General features: G+C 41.6%; 1 protein-coding gene across 1 annotated transcript in view; it reads right to left on the bottom strand.

The window, feature by feature from the left end:
- Positions 1 to 331: 331 nt before the first annotated feature.
- The window catches only part of LOC144367385 (uncharacterized), a 74,635-nt gene continuing 52,825 nt past the window's right edge, over positions 332 to 22,141 (bottom strand). Inside the window, exons 2-3 of the mRNA XM_078023460.1 lie at positions 7,773 to 7,834; positions 332 to 7,504 (exon numbers count right to left, since the gene is read on the bottom strand). Coding sequence (XP_077879586.1) covers positions 7,473 to 7,504; positions 7,773 to 7,834 — 94 coding nt within the window. The 3' untranslated portion in view covers positions 332 to 7,472. The remainder of the gene's footprint in view (positions 7,505 to 7,772; positions 7,835 to 22,141) is intronic.

Here is a 22,141-nt window from a genome sequence, read left to right as displayed (position 1 = left end):
TATATCTTATATTCAGTGTTTTATGATCGCCGTCAGTCAGCCATCAGTGGTTACTCAGTTGCTGTCCCCTAATCTTTAACAAGGTCAGCATCCAAATCTATGGAATAAGTAGCAGCTGAGAAAAGTCCCAGGGACAATCGTGGAGCACTCATAATTCCTCAAGTACAAATTATCTCGTGGGGAAGAGGAAAGAGAAAAGTGGTGAAGCCAATGGGGTTAGCAATTCCTAACCTGGAATTTGAAAGAAACTCTAAATAATGTCAGAGCTAGCTTAAGTACTCAGCACCAATGGATTTTATTTAATTTTTATTTTTTATTTTTTAAGAGAGAGAGAGAGAGAGAGAGAGAGAGAGAGAGAGAGAGAATTTTTAATATTTATTTTCAGTTCTCGGCGGACACAACATCTTTGTTTGTATGTGGTGCTGAGGATCGAACCTGGGCCGCACGCATGCCAGGCGAGCGTGCTACCGCTTGAGCCACATCCCCAGCCCACCAATGGCTTTTAGCTCTTTGATGGATTCTTTTAAGAAATGCTGTATCATTAAAACGCTTCATGGCACAGAGGACAGATTTTGTAGCAAAACAGTTATCAGTGAATCTGAGTCAAAAAAAACAACTCAGAAGAGTCAGAGCATGCATGTGAAGAAGTTTGCAATTTGTTTCGCTTATGTTTTCCTTTTTAGATCTGCATGAAAGGGATACATTATAAAACTCATGCCTAAATAAGACTAAAACAGATCTTTCAATATGCATAAGATAAAAAAGTCTACATGACAAGAAAGTATTGTCCTATTACTTCACAGTGTCTGTTCTTTCTGAGAAATGGTATATCTTATAGAAAAATGGCTCTCATGAAATATGTGTCACTTGGTCATTGAGAAGTAGAAGACATGATGTCCTCTGGTGTGTTGTCCACTGGTCCTCCCAATATGATGTGGAGTCTTAGTTCAGAGAGATTCACGAGGGATGAATCAGTTTCTTTCTGCTTTGGTGGACTGAGTCATCTGTGGCCACAGAACATTACTTTCTTATCTCAGGACACTCATAGAAGCCACCTACACTAAGATCTAGGTTGATAAATGCTTATAAAATCACTGAGCCTTGTAGAAAGCCAAACTCAGAAACGGGATAGTGAAAAACCTGTCCAGTAAAACACGTATGCCGAGTTCAAGCATGGAGGATGTTCACAGGGATATCAAGCTGTTCATTGCCTTGAGAAATATGAGAAAAGGGTGGTTCAAGAATATGTTGAAATCAAAGCTCATGGAAGTCAAGCTTAGTAGGACCACAGCTACTCTCCACGAGTAGAGCTCCATGAATTTTACCTGGGTCCTCTCAACAGCTCACATGCCACATGTATGTGCCATGACTTGGGTATAGAACCACAATATTTAATACCTACATCCTTTTGGAAACAACACTGATACCTTACTGTTATGAGCCATAGTGTGCTCATTTTCCTTCCCCATAAATATGTAATTTCCTTAGTGGGGCTAATATCCTCCTGTTGAGTCTGGTCTGGGCAGGAAGGCATCCTGGTTCCTACCTCCCTCTGCCTCTCTCCACTGTGGAGGCCTCTTGTACAGCCAGATTGGCTGGGTTATAACCTGAACTTGACCAATCAGATGCTTACTCTTGGGGACTTTCAATTCTGGACATGTGACACAGAGAATTCTATGCGTGTGATGCAGGGGATTTTCAGAGGTTAAATTGATCATGGTAGTTCCACAGTGAAGTCTTGATCATGCTGAGCCTGAAGCAATGCTGATGCTTTGTTTGATGCACGATATCTCTTCCCTCTAGGTCTTTTATGGTTCTTGTTATACCAAATATGTTTTGCAGCTTTATACCAGTTTTGAGAGCCCCAAACTACATCCTTTTAAAACAATCTCTTATTGTTTCAAAAAGCAAGTACCAATTTTTTATTACTTATTACTAAGAGGCCTGGAGCTCACTCTCTCTGTCTCTGTCTCTGTCTCTCTCTCTTTTTTTGGGGGGGGGTACCAGGAATTGAGCCCAGGAATGCTTAACCACTGAGCCACATCCCCAGTTCTTTTTTGATATTTTATTTAGAGTCAGGGTCTCCCTCAGTTGCTTTGGGCCTTGCTAATTTGCAGACTCTGGCTTTGGTCTTACAATCCTCCTGCCTCAGCCTCCCGAGCCACTAGGATTACAGGTGTGCACCACTGCACCTGGCCAAGCCCTGGCTCATTAAACAGCATCTCATATGCAATGAGTAGTTGTTTTAGTCTACTAAGACTGCTATAACAAAGTATCACAGACTGGGTTACTTAAATAGCATACATTTATTTTCTCATTGCTTTCGAGACTGGAAACTCCAAAATCAGGATCTGGCAGGGTTTATTTTATAGTGAGGGCTCTCTTCCGGCTTGTACACAGCCACCATCTTGCTATATGCTCATGTGACTTCCTTTATCCACATATGTGATGGGAGGGGCAGACAGGAAGGAGAGGGCAGAATAAGAGCTCTCCAGTGTCTCCTTGGATAATACCCTATTGCCTTATTGGTTAGAGTCCCAACTTAATGACCTAATTTAACCTTAATTACTTCTTTATAGGTCCTTTACACAAATACAAGTCAAGGGTGGGAGGGCTTCAACATATGAATTTGGAGTACAGAGGCGGGAAAAAACAAATAATCAACCCAAAAGAGTGGTATCACATGGAGAGGAGAATCTGAAAAACTTTCTCCAGATTATCCTCTTTTATGTCATTAAAGGAAAGAGATGAGGAATGGAATAATTCTATAGAGACCTTTATGAACACAATGATAGCTGGTGGTAGCTGCTAGGATTACACCTGTAATCCTAGCTATTTAGGAGGCTGAGGCAGGAGGATCCCCAGTTTGAGGCCAGCCTGGGCAACTTAGTGAGACCTTGTTTAAAAATGAAAAGATTAATAAAAAAAGGACTGGGGAGGTAGCTCAGTACCTTTGGGTTTGATCTCCAGATCCCTAGTATCAGCAAAAAAAAAAAAGAAAAAGAAAAGAAAAGAAAAAAAGATAATCATGTTGGATCTGACACAGGTGAACCTGTCCAAAGGTAGTGGCTTAACAGACGGGGCCTTTCCAACTTCCTTAATAAGACTCCTATAGTGCAAGAAATAAAGTGCAAGAATCAATAAATGGGATGGATTCAAACAAAAGGCTTCTTCTCAGCAAAATAAACAATCAGGTAGGTGAATACAAAGCCTACAGAATGGAAGTAAATTTTTACCACACACACATCAGATAGAGCACTAAACTCTAGGATATGTAAAGAACTCAAAAATCTTAACATCAAAATAAAAACCAAAAAAACCAAATAACCCAATCAATAAATGGGTCAAGGAACTGAACAGACACTTCTCAGAAGATGACATACAATCAATCAACAAATATATGAACAAATGTTCAACATCTCTAGCAATTAGAGAAATACAAATCAAAACTAAGATTTCATCTCACTCCAGTCAGAATGGCAGCTATCGAGAATACAAACAACAAGAATCGTTGGTGAGGATGTGGGGGAAAAGGCACACTCATGCATTGCTGGTGGGACTGCAAATTGGTGCAAACACTCTGGAAAGCAGTGTGGAGATTCCTTGGAAAACTTGGAATGGAACCACCATTTGATCCAGCTATCCCACCCCTTGGTCTATACCAAAAGGACTTAAAAACAGTATACTACAGGGATACAGCCACATCAATGTTTATAGCACATCAATTCACAAAAGCCACATTGTGGAACCAACCTAGATGCCCTTCAACAGATGAATGGATAAAGAAACTGTGGTATATTTATATAATGGACTATTACTCAGCATTAAAGGAGAATCAAATCATGACATTTTCAGGTAAATGGATGGAGAATATCATGCTAAGTGAAGTAGGCCAATCCCAAGAAACCAAATGCCAAATGTTTTCTCTGATATGAGGATGCTGATCCATAATCTGGATGGGGGTGGGGAGAATCAGGGCAGGAATGGAGGAACTTTACATAGGGCAAAGGGGAGGGAGGAAAAAGGAGGAAGTAGGGGCGTAGGAAAGAGGGTGGAATGAAACGGAGATCATTAACCCAAGTACATGTATGGTGTGATTTTGTGTACAACCAGAGACATGAAAAGTAGTGCTCTGTGTACTATGAATTGGAATGCGTTCTGCTGTCATATACAACAAATTAGAATAAATTAATTAATTAAAAAAAATAAATGGAGCCTTTGACAAATTCCTCCTCCTCAGGATTTGGTGACTTGTGTGTGCTGCAGAAGTTCAACAGGAGGGTGTGGACTAAGAATACAACAGTCTATGTGCCCCATGGTCTCCATCTGACGGTTTCCCTCTGAAGGGACAAATGGGGGTAAAGCCAGATTGTTTTAATGTGTTTTAAGTTATATTCCCTTTCAATTCCATTTCAACATCTCCTAGCAAGGTTTGGGGCCCACTCCCCAAAATCACATATATCAATACATATTTTTTTCTTGGCAGTGATTTTAGTGATAAGCAGGCATGCAACCTGGAAGGAGGGGTTGAGGTGTGTATGTGTATTTATTTAGCATTTAAAATGGTGCTTCTGCTGATAAAATTATCCTAGATATTCCATTACATTTGTGTGCCTTAAAGGAAACAAACACCGAACCAGAGTAACAATCAGTGGCCCACGACAGAAGAAAGATTTGTATCTGCCAGTCTCTCAAGTTGAATCTTCCTTAGTGCCATTGGTGACTTGGACCCACAAAAATCCATCAGTGCAGGAAGATTGGCCATGAATGCAGGTGTCGGGACATTCGCAGAATAGCCCTCACTATGTTCTGTGGTGTTGTGTGGGAAAGGGTAAGGAGAAAATGTATGCTTTGCCCTTGGCTCTCTAAGTAGATGCTGTGCTTCCAGAAGGAATTAGATTTCTGAATCCTCAATAGGAGATTCCCAAATAGGAATTATTCTTCTAGTAGAAGAAATAAATTTGACTGGTTGGACATTTTTTTTTCCAATGCCGCTGGCCAGGCTTACCAGTCCTAGCCAGAAAGATGAATTAGCCCCAGAAGCACTGGACAGGTGTTGACAGTGTGGTGCCAGCCATGGGATTCCAACGTGGCCACCAGACTTCTCCTTTTTTCGTGGTGCTCTAAGAAATGAGTGTGAAGGGATGTGTCTAGTGACTTTGGCTCTAACATGGAACAGGAGAAAGTAGGGCAAAGGTGAGTCTCCCTTGCCCAGTAGGGAAGGTTTCTATATTGTAGGAGCTAAAGAGAGATTAAAGTTAAACACTTATAAAAATAGATTCAACCACAAAAGAAGTGAAACTTAGTAGTAGTTATCGGGGATACATGGCAAGGGGGAAAGTCAGAATCTGGGCAATGCTTCTGAGTTCTATATTTAGGGATAAGCAGCCTCCTCCACCATGTGCTTCTGCCATTTTGTACTGTGCCCGTACAGGCCCAAGGCAACAGGGCCAGGCAACTATGGAATGAAACTTATGAAACTACGACCCCAAATAAACCTATCCTCTTTATAAGTTGGTTATCTCAGGTATTTGTCACAGTAACAGAAAACTGACTGACACACAGTTGATGTGGAATGTGAGGCAAAACATGGACCCTCATGATACCTCCTGGTTGCTAACACTCTTGGTTTGCTTTAGTACCTGATTTACAAACCTATGGAAGTCCTTCCTTGGGCCCGACATTTATAAGCAAAGGTTAGTTTGGAAGAAAGGAAGTCAAGTATTTTACTTGACTCTCTGCAACATACTCCTGCCTCTGATGATATCTCCATCCAGAGCAGAAGTTGGTAGAAACTTTCTACTGTTTCTGATGTGGACCAGAGCACATCAGGAGAAATTGTAGGCCCAGTCATTGTTGGCATTAAGTAAAACTTAGGAAACGTGGCTCGAAGAATGTTACAGAACAGTTCCCACCATTCAGAGCGATCTTGGTATTGTCAAGGTGCTGGCAATGTCCATCATTTGAGCCTCAAGTTCCTGTTCCAGGATGTTTTGGCTCCTGTATTTTTTTGTTGTTGTTGTTTGTATGTTTTTTGAGATGGAATCTTGCTACGTTGCCCAGGCTGTCCCTGAACTCCTGAATTCAAACAATCCTCTTGCTTCAGCCTCCCAAGTAGCTGGGACTGCACCCAGCTTCTTGTTGCTTTTTTTGATCCTTTCAGACGTCAATGTGATTGTTCAAGAAAATCCCAAGATCACATTAAAACTTCTCTTTTTTATTCACAATATCTAATTACAAGGCAAAACAAATTAGCAAGTTTTTTTTTTTAACAAAGTCTCTTAAATGTAATGAAAATAGTAATTAGTAGCCCAATGGGGAGTTACCCACCTGGCATTCAGATTGTAAAATGTAGCACACTTCTAGGATACACAGAAAAATATAGGATCAAACTTGCTATAAGTTGATAAGAACTATGATGAGACACTTTTAAAAAATTAGAATCCAATGGTGTCCATCATTTTGTTGTTCTGTTTGGTGGGAGTAGTGGGCAATCCCTGGGACCTCTGGAAGTCTGTGTGATAGGGAGTCAAAAGAGAGAGGGGACTGGGTACAGAGCTGGATCTCTGGGGAGCATCTCTAAGAAGGAGTGGTGTAAGGATGGCTCAGACGGAAGAAGCCCAGACCTCTCTCACTCCAGTTTAGGTACTGCCTCTGTCACGCGCTCCTCTCTAGTCCCCTAGTGCACCTCCTGAGCCGAGTCTGGCCATCCAAGACTCAAAAGATCAGCAGAGCCTTGCCCCTTGACCTCCCACTCGAATTGGGATCCAGTGCTTCCTTGACCCAAGTTGGCCTTAATGAGACTTCCAGGACTTGATGGATTGGTGGAGTACATCCAATAATGAATTCCCAGGGCCAAAGGAGTTCCTCTGAAGACTTGAGATAGCCAGGGATCTGACCATGGTGTAGCTGTGGCCATGATGCCTAATGCACTGCTATAAGAAACCACAAAACACCCTTTAAAAGAAAACTAGCCTCTCAGAGTCTGTGCTGTTGATACTCAGAACTAAGGATACTCTGCCCATCAACCCCACCTTAACCAAAGCACAAGTGGCCTCTGAGTCCTTTCTGGAATGAAGCTTATTGTTTGAGTTGTTGGGTTGGAGCCAAAGTGAGCAGAAGATGATCTTTTATAAAATCATAAAAATTATTCATGACAGAAGCATGATCCTCCAGTGACATGAGGAGGAACCCCAGAGATCAACAACCGTTAACTCCTCCGTGGAGGCAGAGATAGAGTTTTTATATCACTTCATCTTCAGCCCTATTGGAAAGTCTAGCATATAGTAAGTGTCCAATAAATACCTAGAAAGTAAAAGAAGGAATCAATGTATTATCTGAAGTACAGTAAAGGGATCTTGAACTTGAGGGAGAGACTTTCATTCTCCATTGTCTGCCCATAGGTTTGGGCAACTATCTAAACATAATTGTTGATGCTTCCAGGTATTGAAGATGATGTTGGCCACTTGAAGTCAGGCAGAGGTCAGGGTAAAGAGGAGCCATCCTAGGAAGGATGAGATAATAGTATTTTAATGCCAGAGTATCTGATTGAAGGCTAGTTTCTTTGTTCCTCTCTCTTTTATTATTCATAAACCTTTAGTGTAATATTCCAGTATTTTCATAACTGTGTTATAGGGAATGACTGGAAGGAGTTCATCTCCACATTTGGACCAGAGCTTTAAAAAAGAACTGATCTGTCTCAATTTGTTTTCTGTTGCTATAATTGAATAGCACACACTTAGTAATTTATAAAAAAATAAAGGTTTACGTACCTTGTGGTTCTGAAGGCTGGGAATTCAAGATCAAGTGGTCACATCTGGTGAGGGCCTTCTTGCTACATTATAACATGGCAGAGAACATTGCAGGGCAAGACAGAGAAAGATAACCAGAAAGAGACTCTCTTTTATAGCAGAGCTATTCTCTGAATAACCCACTAACCCATTAATCTATAAGTGGGTTAATCCACTTATAGATCTCTGCTCCTAACCTCTTAATTGTTCTTTCTGGTCCTGCCTCTTAATACCTCACAATGGGGATTAAATTTCAGCATGAGTTTTAATAGAGACATTCAAACTATAGCATGGTGATAGACAACCCCAAAATCGTCGTCAAAGGAAGGTGATTTTCAGGAAGGCAGGTGCCAAGCTTCCAAGGGTTCAGTTGTTCCCCTTGGGAATTCTTACTTCATTGATTCAGACTTTTTTTTTTTAATGTTAAGAAAGAGTTTCTCTCTGCCGTTGTCCTTGACTGGCTTGTCCCTGTGACTTCTTACAGTTTGTCATGAACTGAAGACCCGTGGGGACATGGTGTCTACTGAATTTGCACGTGTCATTGACCAAAGTCTCTGCCTCTGTCATCTGATTGCAGCAGACCAGAGTGTTGTTCCCACATGATCATTAGCCTCAAGATGGGGGTGGAGAGATGGAGCCACCCAAGTGACAGGAACTGATGCTGCAGTGGCTTTGGAAACTTGCCCTACCTGTGAGTGCTGTTGAAGTCAATATCTTTGGGTGATCACCCCAATAACACAGAGTATAAAGTTAAGTGCCAAACCATTTTGTTGACAGCTTTCTGAGTTAATTGAAAACCATTTGTTGGATCCTACAGCAAACAGATATTTCTCAGGTAAGGGGCCTTCACGAGGGGAGAGTGATCTCTCTTCAGTTACTGCCTAGAGCAGTGAAGAGCTCCAAGGCCATTCAGTTCTGTGGTGGAGCTTCTACAATTAGATGTCTACAAAGGCGGCTTATATTTTTATAATCCTCTGATAACTTGGTGGTTGTGGCTGGCACTGAGAACATTTTTTGTTTGTTTGTTTTGCAACTCAGTAGACAGTAATATATTTTTAAAATTTTGTGGCAGATTTAATTAAAAACAAGTTTATTCCACATGCTTGATCTCACCTCCTAGACGTCCACTGGTACGTATTTTATCATATATCTTTTTCTCAAGGGCATCTACAGTTTCTCCACACAATGGAAGTGGAGCTCAGAAGTAGAAAATGTGGGCTCTACGGCTAGACAGACCAGTTAAAGACTTGCTTTTGCTGTATATGCCACATCTTAGGTAAGCTGCCTGACAAAGTCCTACCTCTATTTCCCCATTTGAAGATGAGTACAGAAGTTCCAGAGCAGACAGAATTGGTGTTCAACTCTGTACTATACCGGCATAGAGCCTGGCCCACAGGAGGGGTTCAACAGATAAAAAACAAACAAACAAAAAAAACACTGGGAAATAAATATTAATCATTGACGTCATCATTCCATACTTTCAGTCTCCTATGGTACTTTCCCCCAAGGGACCAGGTGACAGCCGTGTGCTCAGCCTGGGAGCTCAGGCCCTGAAGATTCTCCTGTGAAATGCGTCCTCTCTGAGGAGTCCATGTTACTGCTCACTGGGCTGAACCTGGCCCAAAATGAGTCAAGGGTCCCCAGCTCCAACATGGATCACCTTGCTTTTCTAAAGCCAGCCAGTCTTGGATTGTGTGTGTGTATGTGTGTGGGGGGGTGGTGAGTGGGTATTGCATATATATGTGTGGCATGTGGTATATTTGGAGTGTGGTATCAGTGTTGTGGTGTGTATGTGTATGACGTATGGTGGCACATGTGTCTGAGGTATATGTGTGATGTGTGTATGTGTAGTGTATATGATAGATATGTATATTTATGTGTGTGTGGTAAGTGGTGTGATGTGTATCTATGTATATTGTGTGGTGTGTGGGGTGTGTGGTATGGTGTGTGTGTAGTGTATATGTGATAGATGTGCTTTGCATATATGGTACATATATGCCTGTATGTGGTGTTTTATGTGTGATGAGTGTGTGCATGTGTGTATGTACATGTGACATGTATGATGCATGTGTGTGGTGTGCCTGTGTTGTGTTCTTGTATACATGAATGTGGATATGCACATGTGTGTGTGTTATTCTTGCTTTGTAAAGAAGGGGCAGTCCCTGAGTTTCTTCGTGCATGCCTGTATATAGCAGTCCACCCTGCCCAGGCCTCAATGAGCCTTGCTTTAGTCCCTGGCACCCACCTGTGCCTTTTGGAGTTAGGTCAGCATCTAAGAGGGAGGTGAGACTTTGCCCTGAGATAGGAAGATTCCATCTGGATTCTTTGCTTCAAAGCAAAGCAACATTTCCTGAGCTCCACAATACAAAGCCCCACCCTTTTCCTGGCCTGAGCCTGGACTCCTTTTTCTCCAGCATCCAGAGACTGCATTTGAGCTCTCCCACTTAAACCTCTTTAGCAGCTGCTTGGGTCACATGGATATCTGGGTCTGAGGCCTCCCCCACCGTCACTTCTCCCAGGCTCCATAGGCTCCATGCAAGCAGTGGGAGGGTCTGCAGTTGAACTTGGCTCTGTTCTTGCCTGTCCTGCTCCCCACTAAAGGATCTCCTGGGTAAACCTCCCCAGGTCTGTCTTGAATCAGCTGAGCCTTTCCTGAATGATTTATCCACAGAGTTTAATTTACAGTGTAGAGCACCAGCTAGGGACTAACAGCTAGAGTGTTATTCAGTATGAGATTTTCTCTTGAGAAGCACCCAGCATGACAATGCTGCCTTGGCCAAATGAGTTTTCAACACCAGTACAAAGGCTTATGAGTAGACCAACTCAGCAGCCAGGTGCCTCTTTTCTCTTAGCCTTGCTGGATATTAATCTGGTTATTTTTGAGGCAAAAAAAAAATGGATTGCCTATAGCAGATTTAAAGTGAAGACTCCAGAACTAAATGCATGTTTCTGATGAATGATTGCCCTGCTCCTCTATTAATTCTAAGCCATATGCTTTATGCCTCTGTCTACAAGTGACCTGCATGTATAAGCTGCCAGCTGTAGACGGAAGCTCCAAGTTTTCCACCCAATGGAGTTTGGCCTCATCACGTTCCTGATGTCAGTGGGGAGTGATGATTTTGCTCACTCGCAGATAGATTAATTAGATTCCAAGCTGAAGTTGTTTTATAGGTGCTTATAGTCCAAGGATATTACTGCTGGATCTGGAGCTAGAAAACCACAGGTACAAAATCATAACTACCCCAAAACTCATAAACATATATTCCATAGCAAGACCATGTAGAGTTCAAGGGGGCATTTTTCCTGTTTCCCTGTATAGAAAACTTTTTTTTTTTTTTTTTTTTTTTTTTTGGTGCTGGGATGGAACTCAGAACCTGGGATATGCTTAAGGAGACACTGTATCACTGATCTGCACCCCAGCTTCTACAAGGCCCTTAAATTCCCTCCACTTCCTGCTCTAAACACCCTGACTGGTGGTGGTCTTAAAAACATAAAGAAGAAAAAAAATGTGGCTTGTTTTGGTAGATGTTGCACAGGAAATATTTTAAAGTGGAATTTGTTGAGTTGTGCCTATGGAAAAAGCCTTAAGAATTTATACTGGTTTGGTGCATGCCCATAATCCCAGTATTACAGGCTGAGGCAGGAGAATCCCAATTTCAAGCCAGCCTCAGCAATTTAGTGAGGCTCTGAGAAACTTGGCAAGATCCTGTCTCAAAAATAAAAAATAAAAAAGGGCTGGGGATGTGGCTCAGTGGTTAAGCACCCCTGGGTTCAATCCCTGGTACAAAAAAAAAAAAAAGAAAGAAAGAAAAGAAAAGAAAAAAGTTTATACTGGAACTTTTTTAGTTCCTGAGGTTTTGTGATGATCCCCTTGGAGCTGCGGCAGTGTGGGATTCAGGGCATCCTCAGAGGGATGCAGTTACTAGCTTGATGAGAAGAATCTCATTATAGCACATTTTCCCTTTTAATTTACTCTCCCATCAAATTGCAAACTGGAGCTATCAGGAGGCTCTCAGGATTTCTACCATATCCATGTATATGTCTTGTCATGTAATGGAGCTTTTTTTGTTGCTTACATTTTTTCAGTCTTGTAAAATTGCCCTCAAATATACTCCTCTGCCTGCTCATTGCTCACAAAACACGGTGCAGAGGTTGCAACAGATGGAGTGACCAGTTAGTATCGTGGTTTCTCTTATCTCTGGGGTCTGCTAATGGTGTCTTAACCTCAAGCCCTGACCATTTAATAGCACTGCGTGATGGCATGATTTATGGTGGAACCTGCTCCAGCTAATATAGTCTGAGCACCTATATGTTTATCACTGTGCCAGGCAGTGTGCCATTTAACTCTCAAACACCCCACAAAATAGGCACTATTATTCATCCTATTTTTCAGAGCTGGAACTGAGGCTCAGAGAAGTTACACACTTGGCAAAGTCACACAGCTAGTAAGCTCTGAGCTGGAACCCAAACTAGATCTGTCTCCAGGACTAGAGTATTCTCTTTGCTGCTGGGACTGCAGGTCCTAAAGTATACATTGGTAGATGGAGTAGTGACACGGCCAAATCGGCCCTCTGCCTACACTGGGACAATGTGTCTGACTATATTGAGTGGGATCTTTTGCAGGTCTTCATGCCTATGTCTACGGCTTGGCTTCTGGGTGTTCATGAAAATCCCCCTGAAACTGTATACAAGATGGTGTGTGTGTGTGTGTGTGTGTGTGTGTGTGTGTGTGTTTCTGTACCCCTTGAACAAATTTTAAGGGGGTCGATAACAATGTTTGAAATTCCTGACATTGTGAGGCAGGATGATATCAATTTACTACCTTGTCTGCTTCTCTTCTAGGCTTTTTTGACAATCGCCGACCCATTTGTCACCACTCTCTGCCATTTTGTTAAACTCTTGGGACTCTGGTCCTAGGCTATTGGGTGAGAATGTGGGGCAAATGGACTTGCTCTCATGGTGCAGAGCTGCCTGGCTGCCACTTGCCTTCCAACATGCTATCAAAGTTCAGTGGACTCTGGAGCATCTCCAAGTGGAGAGACCATTGAGCATCAGTTTGGAAGTGGCTCCTTGCAGCCCCTCAAATGCTTATTGGCCATGGAGCTTGAGAATGAGATTTACTGATGGGAAGGGGCTGGTGTGCCCAATGCCCTATGGGTTCTGGCCTGGGACAGTTGCCCTCTTACTGGAAGCTTCATGTCAAATCACTCAAAGTTCTTCTCATGTGGTAGGCAGGACCTGGACTGGAGAGGCCCTCCAGGGGCAAGACTAACACTGCCCTGTTACAGAAGATTCAAGGTGAGAAAAGGCAGGAAGGAGGTTGGGCCTTGGTTTTTCTGACGCATTTTCCAGAGTAAGAATTGAAGATAAATTTTCAAATGGAGCTAACCTAAGCAGCATTGCTTCAGGCAAAATATAAGGGGTACATAGCTAAAAACCCCAAACACCAACTGTTCCTAAGTTATAAATAGTTTTCTTCTGAATAAAACTCACATCAGGAATGAAACCCTCAGGGTTATAGACAATCACAAGTGCTTGGGAACAAGTTATTGTGGTCCAACTTAAGAGAAGCCTTGACTAAAACTTGGACATTCACTTCCAAGATCTCTCTTCCAGAACTCTCCAAAATAAAAACCCATGAAACCATCATCAGTTTTTCCATTTGTCTTTGGTTGAGGACCTAATAGTTAGGGAGCAATTTTTATTTATTTTATTTTTTTTGGTATTGGGATGGAACTCAGAGGTGCTTTATCACTGAGCTAGTCCTTTTTATTTTTTGAGATACGATTTGGCTGAGGGTCTTGCTAAGTTGCTGAGGTTTTCCTTGCACTTGCAATCCTCCTGCTTTAGCCTCCTGAGTTTCTGGGATTACAGCTGTGTGCCACCATTCCCAGGGGGAGCAAAGGTCTTTCTCATCATGTCTTCTTCCTTTCTCATTCCCACCCCAACCTGAAGACAGGCTTCCTTTAGTAGCTCAAAGCCATTTCTCAACAATTACAAAAAAAAAAAAAAAAAAAAAGGTTTTTTTGTTCTTTTGCTCACCTTTTCTGATTATATCTGAAACAGGATGAGAGCTGAGTTTTCTCTGTTAGTAATGGGTACATGTACCTGAATGTTTTTTTGGTGGGCTGGAGTAGTGGGGTTACTGATTTGTTTGAAACTAAGAACTGATTTTTGCCTTGAACTGCTTTAAATCCTCATTGGAACAAGGCAGTGGGATGTAAATTAATAAAAGATATAAATGCTAGTTCATAACTGTAGGTAGATCCTGAGCTGGGGCTAGGAGATGGCCTACTTCCAATAAACTATGTGTCCTGGGGCACATCACTGCTGCCTCTCAACTGTAGAGAAACAGGAAAAGGTCCTGGAAAACAATCTCATCTTCAAAGAATTCCTTCATTCAATCACAAGTTTTAAAATCAACAAAGAACAGAATATAGTCATTTATGATGACGTAGATGAACCTGGAAGATATTATGCCATGTGACATAAACCTGTCACAGAGGACAGAAATCGTATGCTCTTTTTTACATGTGGAATCCTAAAAAGTGGAACTTAGAAGAAGAAAGCAGAATGGTGGTTTGGGGGTTGTGGGGGTAGAGACCTGGGGCTGGGAGCAGGTGTAGGGAAGATGTTGGTCAAAAGACACAACATTTAAGAAATAGAAGTTCAAGAGGTCTATTTTTAGGAATGATGACAATAGTTAACAGTAATATATTGTATACTTGAAGATTGTGATGATATTAGATATTAAATGTTCCTAACACACACACACACACTCCATGAAGTCATTTAGGTTGGTTGTCATTTGGGTCGATTTAGTCATTTAATATATATTGAAACATCCTATCATATTCCCCGATATGTATAATTTATATTTATCAATTAAACCTTAACAAAACCGAAAAAAAATATGTTGTTCAAATAAAGCACTCTAACTCCTCATTCTTGCCTCCTTGAAGAATGGGAGTTAGAGGTAGGAAAGGAAATCGATTCTTTGTTTAAAACTGAAACTGAGATGGACATTCTTACGGTAGGTTCACATGGGACCCTCAAGGACCAACTGCAGGACCCCAAAGCTGTTCTGCCTTTTGCCCACATATGACCTTGAACAGGTGACCTATCCTCTGTGTGCCTCAGTTTCCTAACCTGTAAAATGCAGACAGTACCTTGCTCCGGGGCTTGTTCTGAAGAAGAAAGGAGTTGGTGTCTAGAATGTGAAAGTCAGTACAGGCCCAGGGTAAGCTTTGGCTGAGGGTTGATGGGGATTGCTACCCCGACTATTATAAAAATCCCTCTTTGCATTCGGTAGAACAGCAGAGCTTGAACGGCTCCATTTGTGAGGGTACTGCACACCCATCTCTTTTTTCCCTGCCAGAATTCTCTCACTGCAGATGACAGTCTGTTTCTTCTCACCATAAAGTCTTCTTAGAAAGGAGGGTCCACAGATTCCTCAGTGATCCGATGTGTAACAATCCTTCTAGCCAGAAAGTTTTTCTTAGAAGTCAATTAACCTCTTCTGGAAATGATAGCCAATTCCTCTCATCAAAGCCATGCTAAGTCAGAGAAGAGCTTTCCTCCTTAAAATAACTCTGCTCTATTTAAATGCTCTATTAAGTCCCTTTTCTGGCTTTTATTTTCCTGGAAAGAATTAGAATCATTGAACTTTTCTCTGAGGCTCATTTCTATTAACTACTTGAATTATTCTTATTTTCTGAACTCCACTTTTAGAAACCAAAGGCACAACTGAAATGAGTCTATTTTGACAATTCTCGCTGATGGCACAGGTCGGGTGGGGAGATGGCTGTGTATCCATTGCTCATCCCATTTCTTTTTAATCTTGGCATCATACTCATTTTCATGGCCACAATCAAAGACACTAATAAGTGCCTCAATGGAAAGGATTGCTATGGCTTGAAATGTCCCCCAAAGGCTTGTGTGTTGAAGGTAGGGTTCCCCAATGAAGCAATGTTCAGAGATGGGGCTTCTGGGAAGTGATTGGATCGTGAGGGCTCTGACCACATCGGCAAATGTACCAATCAAGGGATTCATAGTTGAATGGACTCTTCGAGGTGGTGGAAACTGTAGAAGGATTGTGTCCTTGGGGGTTGTACCTCATCTCCAGCCTCTGCTTCTCTTTTGCTCTCTTGTTTCCCAGCTGCTTGGAGGTGAGCTGCTTTGCTCAACCAGGCCTTTCCACTGTGTTTTCCTGCCTCACCACAGGCCCACAAATAGTGGAGCCAGCTGATAATGTTCTGAAACCAGGAGCCAAAATAAATCTTTCCTCCTTTAAGTTTATGTCCTCTGGTATTTGGTCACAGCAACAAAAAGCTGATTACAAGGATGCATCTTGATTTTCCTCTCATGTCCTCTCACTCTCTCCTCCTTCTCACTCGATTTCCCAATTTTATGATCGCTTTTAGTTTCTCTAATTGTCTCTAACAATATTTGCTGTTAGGGATAGTTAGGCTAGGGTACGTAGGCCCCATGGTAACATAATTTGGTAAGCTTCCTTTCTGTCATATTCCCAAATGCACACAGCTGTGAAATGTGTCTGAATGTGACCTCTCTCAAATGCCCACATGCAAATGTGGTTCTTTGAATTTTTAACCCAACTGTTCTTTTATCTCAGAGTTTGAAACTCTTAAGAAACATTTGAAAAGTCTTACAAAGGGAAACTGGATGTGCTTAGGGCCTAGATGCCATTCTGATGAGCTCTTTGGAGAGATATGGACGGGGAAAGTGGGGCATTGTGAAATCAAACCAATAATTACAGTGTCTATAACTTCAACTTGGTTGGGGATTATTGATTTCAGTCCCATTTTCCACAGGGCCACTGTCTGTGAATACTGTTCTTAAAAGAGAATTATGTGGAACTTGCTAAATATGCCTTAGAGAGATCTATTTCCAGCAACTCACATATGTATCCCTCCACCCCAATTGGCTGCTCTCTGCTCCCTTCTTAGTGTCATTTCTGATGCTTTGTTGATGCCACAAGGATATTCTGTGTCTTCTCCAGTCTAGGGATGCTCTATACAATGTGTGTGTGTGTGTGTGTGTGTGTGTGTGTGTGTGTGTGTGTGTGTGTGTGTGTGATGCTGAGGATCAAACCCAGGCCTCATGCATGCTGGGCAAGTCCTCTTCTGCTGAGCTACACCCCCAGTCCCTCTATGCAGTATTTAATCCACCCTCAATCCTCCTTTCTTACTGTCATTATTTTTCCTTTGTTCATATGTACAAGTTTTATGCTCCCAATTACTTATCATAGAGGCAAACCAAGGGCTACCCTCCTTTTCCAGTCCTTGGTATAGTATAGAGGAAAACGCTTTAGACTAATGGACCCCAAGCTCTACCAATTTCCAGAATCACCTTGAAAGATTAAAAAAAAAAAAAAGATCTTTTGAGTCAAAAATCTCTAGAGATGAAACTCAACAATCTGCTTTTTTGAAAAAAAAAAAAGATTGAAGAAGGTAAATCTGTTGATAGGTCAAGTTTGAGAACAACCAAAAAGATCTGAGAGGAGTTAGTATTGAGTGAATTCTTGCATGGTAGTTGTAGAGCCATTGAGATTTGGATTTAGTCTCACAGATACAAAAGGGCTTTCTTCCTAAATAGTGCTCTTCAAGTTCATACTACTGGAGTCCACAAAAACATTTGGCTGCTATGCGGCTGTATAAATTGAAATATTGGCTTTTGGTTCCCCGGAGATATTTATATGTTGTTTGTGTTTATGTCTTATAACATATCTACCTCCAAATTAATTATCACTGTTCTTACCAGTTAATGAATTTTTCATTGTGATAAATGAGGCTTTGATTGGCAACTCTCATTTTCCATCCTTCCTATGATGCAAGTTGATGCTTCCTGGTTCAATTTACAGGATAGATTCTGTTTAGCTTAGTGCTTAGTGATGGTTTTATTCATGATGCATTTTTCCATTCTCAGTAAGGACAACCCCCAGTCACTATCATTACTGCATTCATCGTGCATTTGTAGGCAGTGTGTATTGAAATGTGGTATTGAGTGTCCATTCATTTGGTAGAATCCAACCTTTGCACTCCTGCAGTCAGTTTTCCTTAGACAGTTGTCTGCAGCAAATGTGACTTGGACTGTCCCATCAGCCACTAATCTTGTCCCTTTGATGTTCATTCATATGGTCCACCTGACAAATTTTTCTGAAAATGAAGGCATTAAATTTCACTTCCCATTTAATATCCACTTATTTTATTTTGTATTGCCAGAATGATGTGATGTTAGTATCAATAAAACCATTTATTGAGAAGTTATACATGTAGGGAAATGTTGGTAGGTGCTGGGGATTCAGAGATTAATAAAATAAAATTCTTGTCCTCAAGAGGATCATACTCTGATAAGAGAGACAGAAAACCATTCATAAAAGAGCAATTCACAAGGCCAGATAGCAGATACCAAGTACCTAATGAATGTGCCAGTCACTAACTCCCATTAGCCTTTGAAAGAATACTTGACCAAAGAGGGCTTGAAAAGCATGGGAAAGCTACTGTAACCCAGGGCCTGATGTACAGCAGGGGTTCATTGAATACCTGCCAAATGAATGAGCAAACAACTGGATAGGGTAAGATGTGAAGGCCTGAAAACAGGTAGAACTTAGCCAGAGAAGAAACACACACACACACACACACACACACACACACACTCATCAAGGAAGCACAAGCCAGTTTTACCAGGGAATTACATGGGTGAGAAATTTAGGAAAACACACCCATATTAGACAAGGTTTTTAAAATCACTATAATCAAAATACCTAATGAGAACAACTTAGAGGAGGAAAGATTTATTTTGGCTCATGGTTTCAGAGGTTCAGTCAATGGTCTTCTGGTTCCAAGGCAGAAACATCATGGGAGAAGGGCAGGGTGGAGAAAACCTGCTTTGCTCCTGGTAGCTTAGAAGCAGAGAAAGAGGAACCAGGCAGGAGACATAGTTGCCCCAGACACCTATTTCCTTCAGCCATACTCCACCTGCTCACAGTTGCCACCCAATAGTCCTTTCAAATTTTTAACCCACTAAATGGATTAATCCGTTGGTGAAGTTATAGCTCTCATATAATCTAATCTTTTTCTAAAGTCCTACCTCTAAACTTTGCTGTACTGCAGCTCATGCGTTTGAAACATGAGCTTCTGTGGGGAGAATTCCAGACCCAGACCATAATCATGCCCTCTTGTTAGGTTTCATGTTTGCATTATTGGTGTTATCATTTATTAGCAGTAACTAAATTAATCGCACCTACTAGATATTTTTATATTCATTATATAGATTAAGTACTTGCTGTGTAAAATCATTGATTCACAGGATTACAGGGAGACCAGTGAGCTGTCTATGCAATTATCTGGCCATGAACCATAAGTACCAGATTCATTTTGCAATCAACTAATTTATATCCCACATCTTTCCAAAGCAGACTTGATGTTAATCCATTTACAAAATCTAATATAAGAAGTAGGATAGAAAGGGGGTGAGAATTAGAGCAGAAATTAAAAAAAAAACTGAAAGAAGCTAGATTAATTGAGTCTTCTTGGAGCTTGGGCTAAAAAGAAATCACAGGGGTTAATTAGAATCATTCTTGTACGTAAGTAAGTTTGGGAGAGAAAAGAGACAAAACCTTTCTCTTGATCTTAATTCTGAAGGAAATGTTGTCACAGGGCTCTTCCAACCCCAATCTCTCTGTTTTTACTACTAAAAACTAGTAGAATCCTTACTACCTGCTGGGTAGCTAACTTTTTATATGGTAGACACTGTGAAATCCTATACACATATTTTTTTAAAAAATGCAACCCCACAGCTGCTCTAAAAGTAGGTCCTATGATCCCCCCACCCTATCAGGCAGCTCTCCTTCCTATGGCAGCTGCCTGTTCTCCAGCCGCAGAGCACCAACAGGCTGCCTCCTTCAGGAAGCTTCCCTAGCAGCAGATAAGAAAATCTCACTTCAGAGACAAACTTCATCTAGAGGGAGGAACAGGCAGGCGCACAAGGCCATGTTCCACCAAAGCAACTCAAGTAGTCTTTAGGTGGATGCCTCAAGCCTGAACCAGAGGAAGCACCAGCCACCGTCTTGGTTGTTTAGAAGCCACCATGATGTGGAAGCCAATGCTCAGGAGGGGTCCAAGAAGACAGTCTCTCCAGGCCTGGCTCCGCCTTTACTAGTTATGTACATTTCAGCAGCCATTTAACTTCTCCTAGCTTTTTTTTTTTCTGTCTGTTAATTGTGGCTAAATAGGCGTTCTACCATCTACTCCCAAGTGTTTGTCAAAGATTGAAAATGAAAGCCACAAGATATTATTGAGCCCCAAGTTAAAGTCCTTTGTTCTCGTTTCTACATAGGTTCTCAGAATCACTAAAAGTCCACATTATTCAGTTCCTAGAATTTCTTAGTTTCTCTTCTTAATACTCTTGATGACTCTCACGGCCCCTTCTGTGTGTCCCAAAGCTTGGTGTTTGGGTGTCCCTAAGTCCTGACTGTCCTTTCTTGTCATCACTTAGTATCATACAACCCTAGATAAGAAAGGGAAGGGAAGGGCTTGGCAGGGGAAGGGAAGGAAGGGAAAAGAATAATATTTTTATGCACAAATACTCTTACAAAAATAAAGGCGACATTATAAAAATAACCCACTGATCATCACATTACCTTCCTGTACCAACCCCTCATTTTCCCATACTCCTTCCAGTTTGTTCATTGGCATCTGTGATTTTCCAATAGTTGTGATCAGCCCAGATACATTACCTAGTTCTGCTAGCTTTACTTATTTAACACTGCTATAAATATTTTCTAAGTTGCTACATCCCTTCATCGTTAACTGCTACTTGTAAACTTTCTGAGAGTAAAATGTATCATGATGAAAATCATAATTTTCTGACTGTTGGATTCTTAGGTTTATTGAATAAATAATGCCATACGAATACCTTACATTTATAGCCTCTTTTCCCCATTATGAGTTAGAGAAAAGAGCATTTATAATTTTTTTTTCTAAAAGCCAGACTGCATTTTGCAAATTCCTCACAGTAAGCTAAATATTTATCAGCCTTCACTGTCCCATCTTTCCTTTATCTTGCTTTATTCTCTAGGGATCTTCTGGTCAGTGAAGCAAGGATTTTGCTGCTGTTTCTAATCATGACTTTTCCCATCAACAAATCTCTTTGAACACTGTTTCTTGTTCTCTGAAAAGGCCAGAAGAGTTACGTAGAGCCTTGCTAACACTTGCCTCATTGTAGTCCACTCAGCAGAAATGATCTTGTCCAAAGCAATAAGGAAAATTCTATCACATGAGGCAAAGGCTCTGTGCAGAGCATCCCATTGCCAGCCAATGGGTGTGTGGTGGTGCTGGGACCCAGAGCTTTATCAATCAGGAAAAAAAAAAAAAAAGAGAATCACTTCAAGCATCTGAAACAGAGGGAATCTGACACAGTGAATTGATTACCCAGATAAGGGGAAAGCTAAGAAGCTGAATGGGAGTGGTAAGGCAATTGAGAGATCAGCAATAGTGGGATGTCACCACTACCCCTAGAGTAGGGGAGAGAGCCAGAGTTGACTGGCAGAAGCTGGGCCTAGGGGGCCTGTCCCAGCAAAGCTGAAGTCAAGAAGGAAGGGATGCAGCCCTGCTGGGGACATCATCCTGGAGGGGACACCAACTGAGTCCGAGGCGCTTGAAGAAATACCCTGGCTTCATGCTTCTGCCTTTTAAGCTCCCATGGGTGCCTCTTGTCGGTGGAACCAGGCTGGAAACCAGAAATATGAGAGGCTGTGATGCACAGCATCCAGAGGCCAGCCCCACAACTCCTACAGGGCAAAGTAGGGAAGAGTGAAGAATGAGCCCAAGAGCAGACAAGCCAGGGGTCAGGACAGAATCACATTGTCAAATCATAATTCAAAATAGCACTGAAGTCAGGAATAAAAATCTGCTGAAAGAGCTGGTCAAGAGAGTAAAGGGAGCTGAATGGTTTCATTTTTAAACACCCATATTCAGGGTGTAGCTCAGCGGTAGAATCCCTGCCTATCAAAAACAAAGTCCTGGGTCCAGTTCCCAATTATGAAAGGGGAGAGATTTAAGTACCTGTATCAGTTATACACATCAGTGTTCTTAGTTGCAAACATGACTACTTACAATTTTAAACAACAACAAAAAAAGATTTATTAAAGGATACCAGTAGCTCAGACATGAAAGTTACTGCACCAGTAGCAGAATCCAAATGACCCAATGGTAGGATGCAGAGGCTGTCACTGCAGAGGTAGTGCCAGGACCCTGGATTTGTATGGCAGACACTATTCAGGATACTGCAACCAGCCTTCTCTGAGGCTGCCTTGGAGAGCTTATGTCTCT

Source organism: Ictidomys tridecemlineatus, chromosome 10 (assembly GCF_052094955.1).
Source record: "Ictidomys tridecemlineatus isolate mIctTri1 chromosome 10, mIctTri1.hap1, whole genome shotgun sequence".
Classification (NCBI taxonomy): Eukaryota; Metazoa; Chordata; class Mammalia; order Rodentia; family Sciuridae; genus Ictidomys; species Ictidomys tridecemlineatus.
This window is presented reverse-complemented; position numbering and strand designations above follow the sequence as displayed.